Here is a 16,880-nt window from a genome sequence, read left to right as displayed (position 1 = left end):
AAATATGATTGACAGGCATAAGATTTAAGAAAAATTGTTCATGAAAACAACCTTTCTTTTTGAATGACATTGATTGGTTTGAAAGGCAAAGCGACAGAGAGAGGAATAGGGGCCAGAGAAACATCTTCTATCTGTTGACTTACTTCCAAAATGCTTGTATCTGCTGGGGTAAGGCCATACCAAATTCAGGCACCAAAAACTCCACCTGGATCTCCCAGGTGACTGATGGGACCCCGGGAGCCAGCATCTGCAGCCTCCCAGCTGCGCCCACTCTGGCATAGGGGGCAGGTGTCCCAAACGGGATCGCCATTGGCTGAGCCACCACACCTTCTCTGATATTTCTAATATCTGGGATTTGATGTGAATAAATAAGATGAATCTGTATAAGATACCTTAGACACCAGGTTACCAAGGATAAAAGATGTGATGTGTGTGGATTGACTGAGGAAGATTCATGCTGTCGGTATCCCAAGAAGTTTTACTGAACTTAAGTATTTGTTACTACTGAGCTTTTTTTTTTTTGCTCTGGAAGGGCTGAATGATAACTTAGCTGCCGGTTGTGCACTTACTGGAAGGAGAGGAGCTGAGGCATGTGACTGCTTGCCAGGTCACATCACGCACCACTGAGTTTCAATATGCTGTAACCAGGGGCCAATTTAATCATTACCGAGACCCTCAGGTCTCCTGAGGGTCCGGGTGCAAGCCAGGAAGATACCACTTCCACCCAGAATTCCGAGTTTTCCAGCTGTGCCAGTGTTATAACTCCTCACTCTTTATTCCCTTTGTAAAATGTGCAAAACAACAAAAATAGTAGAAGAAAACTTGATCTCAGGAAACCAGTGACCCATCTGTGATCTGGTTTATGAGATGCTTCACGGCTGAGGTTATGTCCATGGCGGGACAAGAAGGGTCATGGGAGGGGCGGATTTGAGAGGTTTTGGTGAGTAAATACAAGGGTGAAGGAGGTACTACAGGTTTACATGTCACTTGCTGCATTTTAAAAACTTGAACTATTGAAATCAGCCATGGGTTCCTGCTCCAAGCCAGAGCAGGAGGGGTCCTGGGTTCTCTGCATGACCTCTGGGCTTGCTCTATCTCAGGTGGGTCAAGGACACCCCAAAGAAAGGAGGCAGCACATGGCTGGCTGCTTACGCAGTGCTATCGGTGAGAGCAAACAAACAGAAAACTCATTTGGGATGTGGGTGTTCCAAGCAGTGGCTTACCATGCCGTTCCATAAGGTCTGCTCCCGACTGTGGGATCAGCAGGAAATGACCAAGTCACTGACCAAGGAAAAAGGCCCAAGGTCAGTCAGTAGAGGGGCGAGCGGACAACAGGCCAGCAGCAGGGGGACTCTGAGTCCAAAGGAGGGGGCTGGAACAAAAGACACACAGCACCTGTCGGAGAGGGAGTTCCAGGCCCTCAGACCCACGCCAGGTACGGATTCCAGGATGCTGGAACTGACTGCTCCCATGATGCCCTGCCGGCTTCCAGCTTAACCTCAGGGCCCCCAGCTGCTCTAAGACCAGGACCGGTGTCCCAGAGGATCCAGCCTTCGCCCCTGGGAGAATGAACAGAGCTGAAAGAGTTCGCCTAATAAGAGTCAGTCTAATGCCTTTCTGTCTTGCAGCTAGCAACACTCTAGCCAGGGCCCAGGAAAGGCTCTGGCTGGGTTTTGTGCCCTGTTGGATGTGATGAAATGTTGAACCAGATTTTTTTTTTCAAGCCAAGGATATCTGTTGAAATGAAAACAGGCTGATAAGCAAACAGACAACGATGGCAGAATTGAACCACAGGGTTAGGAATGTGCATATGTGTTACCAAAGAGGCCAAGACAGAATAGCCCAAAGTTATGAGTATTCTAGGGCCATAACTTAGCGACAGGAGGAGTCAGTGAATTTGTTTATAAATGGGGTGGGAGTTCAGGTTTTGCAGAGACAAGGCTTGCTGCATTTTTTTTTTTTTTTAAAATGACTCCTAAAAACCGTGAAAGCCAGTCTTAGCTCACAGGACATACACAAAGAGACTGCAGGCCAAAGCTGTAGTTCCAGTCTTGTTTTAAATAATAAAGGGGCCGGTGTTGAGGTGCAGGGAGTTAAGTAGCCACCTTCAACACCAGTAGCCCATGTGGTTCCTGGTTCCAGTCCTATCTGCTTCACTCCTGATCCAGCTCCTGCTATGAGCCTGGGAAAGCAGCAGAAGATGGACCAACGTGCTTGGATCCCTGCCACCCATGTGGGAGACCTGGACGGAGTTCCAGGCCTTGGCCCAGGTGGCAACAGGCTGGCAGTCTAGGCAGTGAACCAGTAGGTGGAAGAACTCTGCCTCTCCCACTCTATGTTACTCTGCCTTTCAAATAACTTAGTACATCTCGAAGCATGAATAAGATCAAGCATGGGAATATTTATCTATTTGGGTATATGTAGACTGCTAGAAAGAGTTGTCCTTTGGACGAGTCAGATCAGAAAAATTGCCTGTAAACCTAAAGCTTGGGAAAAACAGTGCAGTGTTTGGAACGCCTGGAGATGTAAAGAATGATGGGGAGTGGTTAATGAGTCACACACACTGTTGGCTCAACTGAAGCAAATAGCTCAGCTCTTTGGAATAGTAATTCTACTAGACTCGGGGTCAAAAGCGTGATCTTCTTGGACTAGAATTTTTTAGTTTTTTTGCGGAGATGCTTTTCAGTCCAACACACCTGGAATGCCCTCAGTTGTTTTGGCAGAATGAGAAATTTAAGCATCTGTTTATGAAATACTTTTGCTTAAAGGCAAGATGGACTAATAACGACTGGATTTACTTTTCAACCCAAACAAACAGAAACAGACACATTGTGCAAAGCAACAGTTTCCAAAACACTAGATCCGTCAACAACAGAGGGCCAAGGATTCCTGAGAGGCAGAGAACAAGCACAGTGAGCTCCCAGGCTGCCCCAGTGCTGACCGTGTTAGGACCTTCCCAGGCCACATCCAGAGACAGAATCCCCCAGCGGGGGCTGATTCTGGTCAGCTCCCAGTGTCAGGAAACTGCAGCTGAGTGACTGGCGCTCTCTGTGGCATGTGAGCCAGGCAGGGAACTGTCAGGGATCTGCAGAGGAAGCCGCCCTGGGGTGATCAGCCTAACACAGAGCTATGCACAGGTGTGAGAAAACTGCCAGGCAGGCGGTGGGAAGGACCACCAAAGAGGGTTAGGAGCAACACTGTCACCTGGTGCTCACAGAATGCTCCCCAGCAGCGAAGGGGAGGGCAAGAGAGGCATGGGGAGGAGAGGGCAGGGAAAGAGAAGAAAAAAGCCAAAGGAGAAGGATGGGAGAAGGGAGAAAGACACCTTAAGATGCTGGTTCACTCCGTGCTGAACAGGGATGAAGCTGGGAACACAACCTGGTCTACTACAAGAGTATTAGGAATGTACTAAGTGGAACCATGACTGCTGCCTCCCATGGTTAGGGCTCAGCAGGAAGCTGAAGTTAGCAGCACAGCCAAGCCTTGAACCCAAGGCTCTGAGGCAGCATGTGGGAGAATCAACCACTAGATTAAATGCCCACCTATGCAATTAGCTCCTTCCATCTCTTATGTGCCCGTTATTCAACTTCTTTTTGTCACCCCTGGCTCACCCCCAGTTTCTAGTAATCACTACTCTAAGGTGAGATGCACTATTTTTTTTTTTTTAACTATGAGATGAAGTAGTTTGTAGAAATTGATAGACTAGGGTTTGCATTGTGATATATAGGTATAGCCACTGCCTGCAATGCTGGTAGCCCAAACGGAAGACTTAGTCTTGGCTGCTACCCTTCCAATTCTGCTCTCTGCTAAGCTGTGGAAGACAATCCAAGTGTTTGGACCCTTGATTCCCACATGGGAGACCTGGCTGAAGCTCCTGGCTCCTGGTTTGGGCCTGGCCCAATCCTTGCCATTGGAGCCATCTGGAGAGTAAACCAAGACATAGAAGATCTTTATTCTTCCCTCTCTCTTTCCCTCCCTTCTCTATATAACTCTTACTTTCAAAGGAATAATTTTAAAAAAGCATACAGATTACAAAGAAGCATATAAAAGATGTCCAAAAACAATTTATTTTGAAAAAACAAATCAATACTGAAATGTCAGGCCTGGCATGATAGCCTAGTGGCCAAATATTCACCTTGCATGCATCGGGATCCCACATGGGTACAGGTTCGTGTCCCAGCTGCTCCACTTCCCATCTAGCTCCCTGCCTGTGGCCTGGGGAAGCAGTAGAGAATGACCCAAAGCCTTGGGACCTTGCTCCCATGCAGGAGATCTGGGAAGAAGCTCCTGAATCCTGGCCTTGGTTCGGCTCAGCTCTGGCCATTGCAGCTACTTGGGAAGTGAACCAGGGGTAGACCTTTCTGTCTCTCCTCTCTGTAGATCTGACTTTCCAATAAAAAAAATAATAGTAAATCTTAAAAAAAAAAAAAGGCTAAAATGATGTATCACTGTACATGTAATAGGTATCAGAATGGTTAAATTTGTAAGACTGACCATACCGACTTCTAGCACAGATGAGGGGGAATTGAAATATTCCTACACTGTGAGCATATGAAGTAGTACAGTTTTGGAAACGAGTGTGGCAGTTTATTTTTATTTTTTACTTTTCAAAATGTACTTGTATAAAGGGGACACATTTAATGCATTTCATACGTATAGTTTTAAGAACATAATGATACTTCCCACTGCTTCCTTCTTCCTTTCTTATTTTTCTTTTAACATTCGTGATGACATACTTTCCACTTACTTCATCATCACAAGTAAAAAAAAAAAATCAACAAACAGGAGCACCTCACTTCCTCAGGAATATGGACAAGGACTGTAATGAATAATCAAATCTCCAGGTGTCCGTTTCACTCATATACATTCTCCCCTTGTTGGAGCTCTGTGTGTATTAGCTACCACAAATCAGAGCAAACATGATATGTGTTTTGGGGGGCTGGCTTATTCCATCAGGCAGGATGGCAATGCAGAGCTAGACAAACACTTACTATGTGATGCAGACCCCTGAATGTTTGCCTAAGAAATCCTACATCTATAGAAAGTCTTGCCCATGAATATTCATGGCAGCTTTATTCATAATATTTCCGAGCTGAAACAACCCCGATGTCATTAACAGACAAGTAGATAATCTGTGGTGTACGCACACTAGGAAATGCCAAACATTTTAAAAAGGAAATATTGATAGAACAAGAATATGGAGACATACAAATCAAAGGAACTATGTGAAGTGTGAGGAACTGGACCAAAGAGCAAACAAGCAAACAGTGTCCTCTGGGATTTCATTCATGGGACACTGTATAAGCTGCAAGCCGGAAGCGAGCCGGCTGTTGTCTGGGGAGGGGGCACCGGAAGAGCTGTGATGAAACCTTTCCTTGGATGCAGGCACTCTCATGATAGGAAACACGTTCCCTTGTGAACATCATATCCCTTAAACAGGCTCTATTTTTCCATGCCAACGACACTCAATAAAACTGTTCGCAAAAAATAACGTCTCATGTCTTTCTTGGAAAAACCCAGTTTCGGTTTTTAGAAGATTGGTGCTGGATGGAGTGCTGCAAAAATGGGAAACAAAGCAGAATCCTTGTAAAGTAGGATGGCCCACGAAGGAGGTGAAAATAGAAAGGACATTTCTATTTCTGTCGGATTTTCTTCCGCGACATTTGGAGAACTGGCTTAGTTTGTTCTGGAACTGTGTGTGTTCATTTTTCAATCTTGCATTTTTCTGAACTATACATACCTCAACACAGTCTGACGAGAGGCACCCATGATGGACATGTGTTTTAGGGTTAAAAAAAAAGCTATAAGTTTTTGTCTCTGGGCTTAAAGCTGTTAAGCTGTTTTTTGATAGAGACAAGATGAAGAAGTAACAGGTTCAGAAAGTGATCATATGTCGTGGATTAGTTCACAGGAAAGACCGTCCAACTACTATTTCCTTCCCGGGATGCCTTTAGGTTCCCAAAACAAGCAGTGTGGGTGTGTGTAGTGTGAACATGGACCACAATGCCAAAGACCAACGAGCAATGAGTTTGGAGTTGAGAACACAAGCTCGGTTTCCGTGTGGCCTTTCCCCTGTCACGTTTCTTCATGTTGCACTGTTTCCCAGGCATAGTTCCCCTTTTCTGCCTTCTGCCTGCCGTTGGGCAAGCTGTCCTTGTTGTTTTCCATGCAGCTTCAGGAGGGTGAGGGAGAGGTGCATTGAGGTAGAGAAGACTAAATCAAGAGGGCTCCAAGCTGGGAGAGGAGCCACATTTTAAATACAAATGGTCGATAATGAGATACAGATAATGATACAGATGGACACATAAATGACAGCTATAGGTAGACAGACACAGGAATTAAATAAGAACTTTTGCCATAAAGGTATCAGGCAGCCAGATCCCCCAGTCCTTGTCTCTGATAATTTGTTGAACAGCGGGCTGATAACTGGCAGCTCCCAGAGCTCTCATAGTTTGCACCCAAGTGACAAGAAATTGCTTAAATTCCAAACTCAAGCTCAGTGTCCTTCTTTTCTGCTAGGGTATTCAAATTCACTCGATGTCAGCAGCTCTGCCTTCTTCTGACAAATACTGTATGCAACTAAAATGCAGTTTTCAGCAAAAATGTTTCCCCTCTGTATATATGCACAGGTGCCTGAAGGGTACCTCTGGGAAACAGCACCTTGGAATCTGAACCTGCAGGTAAGGAAAAAGGAAAGTTAGATGGACAGGCAGCTTGGGCTGGGAAGTTAACGCTTTCTTCCCATTTCAAATCAATTGCCAATGTGCTCAGCAAAACTCAAGAGCAGACCTCACGGGATACATGGGCAAATGGGAAAATCCCTTTGTGAGAGAGCTGAGAAGCAGAGCTTTCAGAAATTCCATAAGCTTTCCTTGGAGGATGCAGGGGAATGCAACAGCAACTTCACTAGCAGGTGCTGCAAGGGATGAGGAACTTACAAGCGAGGCATCAGAGGGGAACCATCTTCCCAGAGCCATGAGTAGTTGGGTTTCCTTCGAGACAACCCCAGCCAGAATGGGAAATTGGAGTGGGAGATTGTTTGCTGGATAAAGTCCTGTGGAAAGTCAAGTTTCTGAGTTAATGGTGGAATCAATGTGGTGGTTTTAGGATCTAAAAGTCATTTAGTGTAGATTCCCACGATGGATTTCTTAAAGAAATTTAAAACATTATTTCCTGTATATTTGAAAGAGAAAGAGAATCTTTCAGCTACTGGTTCCTTCCCCAGATGCTTACACAGCTGGGACTGGGCCAGGAGCTGGATCTCGTCTCCCATATGGGTGATAGGTTACCTAACCCTGAGCTATCATGTTCTGCCTCCCAGGGTACACATTAGCAGGAAGCTGGAATTGAGAGCAGAGCTAGAACTTGAATTGATGTTTTTCTGATAGGGGAAGCACTAGGATAAATGGCTTCCCATCTTACATGATGGTTTTTATAGATATGCTTGCTAGAACCTTGAGATAGCCTGTCTTTTAAGATCATGCACAGTTGGTGACCAGGCTGGTCTCCAAAACAGATCTTTATGCTCTCAAACCAGGACACCTCCCCCCAGGACTTAACCACAGTCACTCACCAGGTCTTCTGTGCTGTTTATTGTCAATAACTGGGCATCCAAAGACAAGCATCTCTCTTTACTCTTTTCCCAATTAAATGATCCAGAGGAAAATAGGTAGCAGTTTTTTTCATGCCAGAGCCAATCTTGGGGACAAGGACCTGGTAAACATCACATGTTTAATCAGTGAGTTACTTTTCAATAAAAGTGTTTATACTGTCTTAAACCACTTCTTCCCGAGCTCTCAGATGGGTTACGTTTCTCTTCGAGTGTTAGAGGCTTAGAGTCTTCTTCTTTTTTTTTTTTCCTCTGAAGAAAGCAAAGCATTTCTTTTTGAAAGAAAAAGCATTCTGATTTAAATAAACAAAATTCACTTCCTATTTAGCATTTTCATTTCCCTAGTTACAAAACAAGACACACTGTGATGTAATTTCAGAATATGAGCTATTTTTTGGTTGTTTGGAAAAATGGAGAGCTAAGAGGGCTAAGTAATAGACAATCTGCTATGAAAAATTTGCTGCTTATGTGTTTTAAAACTTCTCATCTTTGAATAATGTTTTGATGATTACATATGGTGTCTCCTGCCTTCGAACACAGGCTGAAGAGTGCAGTAGCCATGTGGGATTCTTGAATTCTTGAAATTTGGCTAGTATGGATTAGGATGTTTTATAAATAGAATATATACACTTGATATTGAAAACTTGAAAAAAATGCAAAATATTCTCTTAATCTTAATGCTGGTTATTGATGAAATAATAGTAGAAATAAATAACATGTGTTATTAAAAATTGGATCGTTTTCATTTTTCAGAGTGTTTACTGGGACGTGTGGTGTTACACAGTGGTATACACTGTATTTCCTTTGGACAGAGTTGTTGTAGGGGAACAATGTATTGGTGTAAAATAAGCAACACGATTCCAGAAAATAGGGAGTTTTTTGGTCCAACAGTAAAATTCACAGACACTTTACCTGAACTGGGCATGGGCAATAGACAAATACACCAATCTTTATCTGGTCATGTATGTTTTCCCCTAACCCTCAAATCCTCATCCCGATGCTTATCTCTGTTTGTTCCACTGTGTTAGTAACACCTGGCATCTCTCTGTGCAGATGCACAGTTCTTGGGTCTCTATGTATGACCCAGAAGTGGCAAAAACCAGCCAATGGTTTGTGAGAGTTGGCTTTGTCAGAAAGGAGTTCATAGGAGGGTTGTTAACAATAAAAGTTGAGTGTGAAGGAGAGAGTACCCAAAAGACCAAGCTGCAAACAACATAGGCAATGTTTACACATCTTAGTTTGCCTTGCAGCATCACAGGCTTCCAGACACTAAAGGAACCAGCTAGTCAAGTTTACCAAGTGATGACATAAAAGAAAGATGCCAAAACATGGTATTTAAATGAATTTCATTTCGTGTGTGTATGTGTGAAATTTGACAAGCATAAGTGGTCCTTGTTATATGCCAGAAACTGTTGGAAATACTTTATGTATGTACTAACAATCTGGGAGATTGGTACCATCAAAGTGGGAATTTGAGCCTAGGTGGTCTAAATTGTCTCTTGGTTTAACCATTGTAACATACTGTCTCTCAAACTTGTAAGTTAGACCATTTGAAGAAACCTATGTGGGTGCCCTTCTTAATGTGTTCATGCAGAATATTGGAGCCCATCCAGAATCCGCCATGGTTAACCAGCAGAGTGAGAAGTGCCAGTAAGTCTGTCACTGGGAACTCCTGGCACCTCACCAGCTTAGTAACCTCAAGCAAACACGTGGTAGTTCCTCAGAGTCCCTCCTCACACAGCATGTTTCTAGAAGTTTGTGGAAAGCACCATTGAAAGAGAAGTATATTTTAGTATAGGAAAATTTTGAAATCCATAAATATGAAGGATCCATGGAGAATGTGTATTACGAAAAGCAAACTATGCACCAACTTCAAGATTAACCTATTTTAATTAAAAAAAAATATTTGAAAGAGAGAGAGGCAGGGTTGGTAAAGAAAGAGAGGGGACAGAGATAACATGCTCCCACCTGCTCATTCACTCTTCAGTTGCCCACAGTGTGTGTATTAGGTTGGGTCAAAGCTGGGCATGGGGACTCAGTCTTGGCCCACTACAGCCCCCTACACGGGAGGCAGGAGCACACTAGCTCACTTACTCAAACCATCACCACTACTTCCCAGGGGCTGCATCTGCAGAAAGCTGGAATCCATGGCCAGAGCTGCAACTTAAACCAGGGCACTCTCATGTGGAGCACAATTACCCTGACTGGCATCCGAATTCCTGCCCCAGACTTACTTTTCAATTCGGTGTTTCTCACAACTTTTCGATGTACCCCTGTACACCAAGGACTACAGGCTTGTAGAAAGACAAAACTTTCCCTCATCTTGAGAAAACTGGCATTTTTTCCCCCTTTGTGGTATGTTAAGGAATTTTCTTTCTATTTGTTTGGCTTATTCCTCTCTCTTTTTTAAACATCTCAAAACAGCTTGATAAAAAACAGAACTTCATTTGCTATCTCTACCTGCTGGTCTTTATCTGACACTGCCAAGGAGAGGAGTATGTTATCTGGCATGTCTGCCAGCAGCTGACACACGGTTGATTGATTGATCGATTATTCATGTGTGGTACTGGCGGATGATTCTGAATGGTACCGACATGGATTTCATCCCATACAATTTACAACTGATAAAGAAAAAGAGGTTTGGACAGCCATGCTGTTCTGCTGGCAGGTAGCTATGTCTGCTCAAACAAGCACTCCTGTCTTGTAAACATTCCTACTTTTCATACATCAACCTCGTTCCTCCAAGCCTTCATTGAAGTGTTTTGCTTGCAAGTTCTTTCTTAAAGAAACTAAATCCATGTTGGACAGCTGTTAAACATTAGCTTGGCTAAAATTTCTGCTTATTTTGGCTGTTTAAATGACCCTGTAAACAGCAAAGGGATTTATAAACTGCAAAACTTTACACGAAACTACTTATCAGTTTTCTTATCATTTAACTTTATCTGGGTCTCAGTTTTTTTCATCCGTAAAATGAAGAGATGGTATCTATGAACTACTATTATATAATTGTTAGAAAAAAATTACATGGCTGAAGGTTAAGTGAGCTGAACCTGCAAGAAACTGGATCAATTCCTATTTATTAATGGCAGTTGGCATCTAATCCTGGGACTCTTGTCTGGGCACCTCCAAGGAAGCACTATATTCCTGAAAGTGACACCATCTCACACCTCTCCCTCCATGTGGCTGCAAGCTATCCCTAAACTATAAACTAAAGAAAGAAAAATATAGGACACTTCAGCCAGTCTTAAGATGTTACGGATCCTACCTGACTCCTAGAATCAGAGTACTTTTGGAAAGCTGAGATCAACTCAGTTCTTCAGAAATACTTCCAGGCCAGCTTACTTCCTCTGATGCTACTGCACTTAAGCGGTGCCTTCCAAGAGACATTGCCTTAGAAGACAGCCATGATGGAGGTAGAGTGAGGGTTCACAGGGACAAGAAATCCTTTTAGAAAAAAAGAAAGAAAGAAAGAAAGGAAGGAAGAAAGGAAGAAAGAAAGAAAGAAAGAAACCCCATACTCAAGATCACTGGAAGGGCGAGAGAGAAAAATTTCTGACAAGCCATGTGGGTTAGACAGCTCTTCCAGAAAAATCTCCAAACTAGAATTTTAAAAAGAAAATAGGCTCTCTGATAAGGAGGAAGAATTGAAACCTACTAAAAGATCTGCTTAAATCAGACATCTCAAGAATTCAGCAAAGGTTAGGATGAGGCTGACAAAATAGAGTATGTGGCATAGGATTGATTGTTTTACAAAAGTATAACCAAAACATATTGATATGTTCATGTTAAGTCAAGAGATGTTTCCAGAAAATAGTTAAGATTGAGCAGAAAACCTGTCACCTCATCTCTTCCCACCCCTCACTCTCCGCACCTGAGAAGTTTTCCATTCTCTTGAGGGCTTCTTGGAGAGTCAGGTACTGACGGTTAAGTTCTGTTTCCGCTTCAATCTTCTCCTGAAGCTGCTTGGCGAGAGTTCCTATCATATTCTTGAGTTCTTTATGTGACTCTCGGGAAGCTTCTTCTCTCTGCTGTTGAGCTAATAGCTGTTCCTCCAGCATATTTTCCTGGAGAGTCAGGTTTGCTTGCTGTTGCTTTAGGAGATCAGATACCTGCAATACTAAATCACACCCAGTTCCACATTCAATCCCCAGTGAAAATTCCTCCAATGGGTTTTAAGGAAATCAATACACAAACTCAAGTTCTGGAAAATGATCAAAGTGGAATCCAAAATTATTAACGTGGAAGTCAAGATCAGGAACTGTACTGGTGATTAAAAAAGAGCCAGAATTTCATTTTTTATTGTGAGTTGAACACAAGAGAAATCATAGAATACATAGCATAACAGTGGGATAAAATATATATAACCTAAAATAGCTGGATACTCATGAGACTCAGTGGTTATTAATAGGAATTGTCTTTAGTGATTTATTCTATTTGTATCTCAATTTTTCCATTATAGTTCCTCCTATTCTGTCTGTTTTTTCAGACTTCCTAATTTTATTTAAAAATTGTGGTGCACAGAATTATTGTAAACTACTGTCATGAGAGTCTCAATTTTTTTTTTTCTCTTGGTCCATAAAAGGAAGGGTGGAGATAAAATAAAGATTGCGACATCAAGCAGCTGTGAATTTGAGGGTCAAGTACCTCTGTTCTAGATTTTTCTTTTTATTAGAAGTATTTATTTTAAAGAGATACAAGCACATATTGAGACAGAGATACAAAGAGAGAGGGCATTCATTCATTAGTTTACTCTCCACATGCCTGCAACAGATGGAGAGGTACCAGGGGAAAGTCAGGAGCGAAGAATACTATCTGGGTCTCTCACATGGGCAGCAGGGATCCGTCTTCTAGAACAATCACCTGCTGCCTCCCAGGGAGCTCACTGACAGGAATCTAGAATCAGGAGCAGAACTGGGATTTGAATCCAGGCACTCCACTCTGGGATGCTGGTGTCGTGGGGTCCCAAGAGGTGTTTCACTGCTGGACAACACGTCTCCACCCCTCCTCCCACGCCAGCTCTGAAATCTTGATGGTGTGAGACAAAACAGGCCAGATGTGACCTCGGAGGTTAACCAAAGGACAGGAGGACTCTTCCACTCCCTGACACTGAAGGACACCTCTCTCATTAGTCAGGCCCCAGTGGCTACAGATGGGAAGAACAGTGGTTTGTGGGTTTGAACTGAGAAGCCGATAGCAATTCAAAAGCTGTAATAAGCTGATTCCTATGCAGCTGAAACATCTCAACAACAGAAGGGCAGGTGGGTGATGGGCTCCACCTCTTTGCCCTCGAAGTCACTCTGGTCTTTATTTTTACTCCCTTCTTCCCTCTCAAAATCCTCTTTTGCTAAATGGCCATATTACAAATTTGGCATATTTCTGAAAGCAGAATACAATTTTTTTTCCCTAAAAGACACTCATTTACTTTCATTTTATTTGAAAGACAGAGGGAGAGGAGATGAAGAAGGAGGAGGAGGGGAAGCAGCAGCAGCAGCAGCAGCAGCATCAGTTTATCTGTTGTTGGTTTGGCCCCCAAGTTTCTGCAATGGCTGAAGTTGGGTCAGCCTGAAGCCAGGAGCTTGGAACGCAATCCAGGTCCCCACATGGGGGGCAAGTGCTTGATTACCTGGATTGAAATACTTGGTCGTTTTCTGCTGCTTCTTAGAGCAGGCATTAGCAGAAACCAAGTCAGCAACGCAAGCTGTGAGTGTAATCCAGGCACTCTGACTCGGGATGCAGATGTCCCAAGCAGTGTCTTAACTTACCAACCCTGCCCCTACATTTTCTTTTAAATATTATACTAAGTTTAAGGTTCTTCACTTAAAAATAATGATCACCTTTGTAGAAAAATCAATGAAAAGATGAAAATTTATTGTGGTTAGGTCTAAGAAATAACTTTGTGAAATAATAACATCACACTATTTTCTTCTCCATTATTCTAGAATTTGAATCACCACTATTGGGTGCTGGCAATGTGACATAGCAGGTTAAGCCAGGGCCGATTCAAGTCTCACTGCTCCACTTCAGATCCAGCTTCCTGCTAAGGTGCCTGGGAAAGCAGCGGAGGATAGCCCAAGTGCTTGGACCCTTGTACTGCATGGGAGACCAGGAGGAACCTCCTGGTTCCTTGCTTCAGCATGGCCCAGCCCTGGCTTTTGTGGTCATTGGGGAAGTGAAGCAGCAAATGAAAGACCTCTCTCCTTCTGTAACTCTGCGTTTCAAATAAATGAAATAAATCATTAAAAATATATAAGTAGGCACTATCCATGAGGTTACAAAAGCACAAAGTCAGCCATTCATAATCTTTGTTCCATGTTTCATTTGAGATATAAACACAATTTCCTGCTCGTTTTCCTACTCAAAGAGCATTTTGCCTAAAATGAATCTAAATCAACGTTGCTTTGTAGTTGTTGTTATGAAACAAAAACTTATTCACTCTCATCTTCCCCTCCCACCACACAATTTCCTGATTTCAGTACTTACGTTGCATCCCCAGCATTGCAATGGTCACCAGTAATCCCAGACAAATGATCCCAAGAGACACAGCAGCCAGGCACCACCATGGAGATGAAAGACAGCCGAGACCTGGAGGGATAGAGTGTTGGCAAGTCGTCAGGTGCTTCTTTGGGTGCTGTGTCTGCCGGAAGCTCTGCTTCCCTCACTTTTGGTCCTCTCACTGGTTCTGAAAATAAGCTTATCTACATATTTACAGATGAACCAAATGGATGTAGTTCAGGAACTTAAATCACTTATCCAGGCCCACACAGCTGATAATCACAGAACCAGGATTCCACACCAAATGTCTGACTCTATGTTTATAATCTGTCCAATCTCCTGACAGTCACTCTTCAGGAAATTTCCAGTCCAGCTTGGCGGGGTCAACTTCACCCACAGTATGGAGAGCTTGATGTTGGTCCCATAGATCACGCATACACATGTGTGCGAGCGCACACACACACACCCCCAATGTATCTTTTAGGGGACACGATCTAAACAGATGGTAGAGATCCAAAAATAAGCTTCAGTGAGTTATTGAATTGAAATTTTTCTCAAAGCATCCTATGCATAATTCTACAGTATTTAATTTGTATTCCACTTTTAGTGATATCTTGAAATTAGAACCTTTTTGATCAAATACAAATGCAAATGAAATTTCAGGATTCGTTAGGTGTGCATTACCGGCATGTCCTACCTATACTCACACCAACCCTGGGCCTATTGGTACAAGAACAAAAGTCACCATTTTTATGAAAACAAACAGATGGTGTAGCTCTCAGGTGGAGAATATTCCATTATATGTTCTACCACCAACAAAGCACAAATTTCACTGGATCAGCAGGAAAAAAAAAATCCCATGCATTTGGTTACCTCATCTAATGAAGAAAGCAAATAAGGCCTCATATTATTATCCTCAATACACAAACAAGAAAAGCCAGTATTTCCATGGTATGCTTAAAATCACAGGAATGCAATTGTCACTGGGGCAATGTGACTGGGGACAGCACATCACAAAATTCCCGGTGAGAGTGGATAATTTTCTAAGTCAACAACACGGAAATAAAGTCAGAGTCTTCTTGTGTCAAAAAAACACCATTCTAAACTCTACAGATGATAAAAAGAATATAGATATTTTGACAGTGAGGCATATAAGCATACTTCAATGAGTGGAAAATGCATATTGTGAAAAAACTGTGCATGGATTGCCACCATTTTTTACAGCATGGTCTTTTGCAGTACTTCAAAGACATGACAATTATTTGTGCACACATTGAATTAAATAATTTCCTCAGCCCTCTAATTGGATTGTGGATAAATAAATCGATAAATAGAAATAACACATTTAAAATGAATAGTGTAGAGAGATAAGATTCATCATCACCATCATTAATGTGTGACTTAGGCTTCTTTTAGGAAAGTGGTATTAATTCTCCTATACCACACTTCCCAATCCTGTTCTTTAATACATTTACATTTTTGAGCTTACATGGATACTCTGTTCCTCTACGAGGCTGCCCATCCCAAGCACCTTTACCTTTCTTCCGGTTTGACGTCTCATCAGGTTGGTCCTTCATGGGTTTGGCTTTGAGATCCTCAAAAGTCATTTCCAAGTTCACGCCAAAGAATGAGAGAGAAAGCGAATCAGTCAAAGACTTGCAGAAACTGACAGTATGTGAACTTCTGCTGGGGTATTTAAACAACCACTGTTATCTAGTAGAATGACTCAATCACTTGGTGGGAGGAAGGGGAGGTTTTTGCTTCATTGTGGGAAGTTGGCTGACGCATTCTTGAGTTATCTCTGTTGCAGGTGGGGGAAAGTTGTGATTGTGAGACTGTTTCAGAATGTTTTACTAAGTTTCTTCTGGAAGGGTCATTTTCCATAACCATCAGAGGAAAGGCACTGGGAACAAGCTCAAAGAGAGTAGGTGGTACTAAGTTTGTGAAAGAGTAAATTGGGACCAATTTGTTTCCAGTAGTTACATTTGTTTGTGAATTTTACTGTAGTATCCTGTCTCCTCTGCTCTAAACAGTGTCTTTTGTAAGTCAAACATTTTTCTTTATATTTGTTACATTTCCTCCCCACCCCCAGGCATCATTTAACCTAAAATGAAAGAGAGTTTGTCCTCTGATGAGAAAGACAGAGTGAGGACATTTTTAACTGCTAATTCAGTTTCCCAGATACCAGCAATAACCAGGGGAAGCCAAAGCTAGGAGCTGGGAACTGAGGCCAGCTCTCCCTGACTTGGGGCAGGGACCGATGGCCTGAGCTTACCGTGGCAGCCTCCATAGGTCTTCAGCGGCAGGAAGTTGGAATCAGCCACCAGAGCCAAGTATCAAATCTAGGCATGCCAATGTAGAATGTGGGCACCAGGTGAATGCCTGCCCCATTGTCAGTTTTTAAACGGATAATTCGCCTTGGGAATTTTGGGGGTGAGTCATGTAACTCCCATTTCCTGCAGTGATGTCCTAGATAATTTTAGAACTTAACTAGGACTACCATTTCCTATAGTGAGAAAAATAATATAGAAGCAGAGAGCCCTGTAGAGTTAAAACTAGTTTTAAAACTTTCCCAAGGTTTAGAACCTTAGGGAATGACTCAGCATGCTGAATCTTTGTAAATCAGGATAATGTGTACTTGGTGGTGTTGCTATAAGGATTTAAATCAGATATCCGGTGAAAATAATAAACTCTAACCTTGGAATAAAATGAGAACCCAATTAATATTACCATTTTAAACACTGCTGTTGAACCCAGCTAATCAGTGAAGAGCACATTT

The 16,880-nt window shown here is 42.6% G+C and overlaps 1 protein-coding gene across 2 annotated transcripts; it reads right to left on the bottom strand.

The window, feature by feature from the left end:
• Nucleotides 1–5,058: 5,058 nt before the first annotated feature.
• OLR1 (oxidized low density lipoprotein receptor 1) lies at nt 5,059–15,767 on the bottom strand. Of its 2 annotated transcripts, none has more exons than XM_040978723.1 (6): nt 15,633–15,767; nt 14,090–14,191; nt 11,481–11,726; nt 7,574–7,713; nt 6,939–7,054; nt 5,059–6,674 (listed from the first exon to the last, which is right to left on the bottom strand). In XM_040978723.1, exons 1-6 carry the CDS (start codon nt 15,706–15,708, stop codon nt 6,497–6,499), a joined length of 858 nt encoding a protein of 285 aa, XP_040834657.1. In that variant the 5' UTR covers nt 15,709–15,767; the 3' UTR covers nt 5,059–6,496. The 2 variants fall into 2 exon arrangements, with proteins under 2 accessions (XP_040834657.1, XP_040834656.1); XM_040978722.1 differs by having other exon boundaries at nt 15,639–15,767.
• Nucleotides 15,768–16,880: the final 1,113 nt, after the last annotated feature.

This window comes from Ochotona curzoniae, unplaced genomic scaffold (assembly GCF_017591425.1).
Source record: "Ochotona curzoniae isolate NIBS_2020 unplaced genomic scaffold, NIBS_Ocur_1.0 contig_2927, whole genome shotgun sequence".
Taxonomy (NCBI): Eukaryota; Metazoa; Chordata; class Mammalia; order Lagomorpha; family Ochotonidae; genus Ochotona; species Ochotona curzoniae.
The sequence above is the reverse complement of the archived record's forward strand: the minus strand, read 5'-3'. Positions and strand labels throughout refer to the sequence as shown.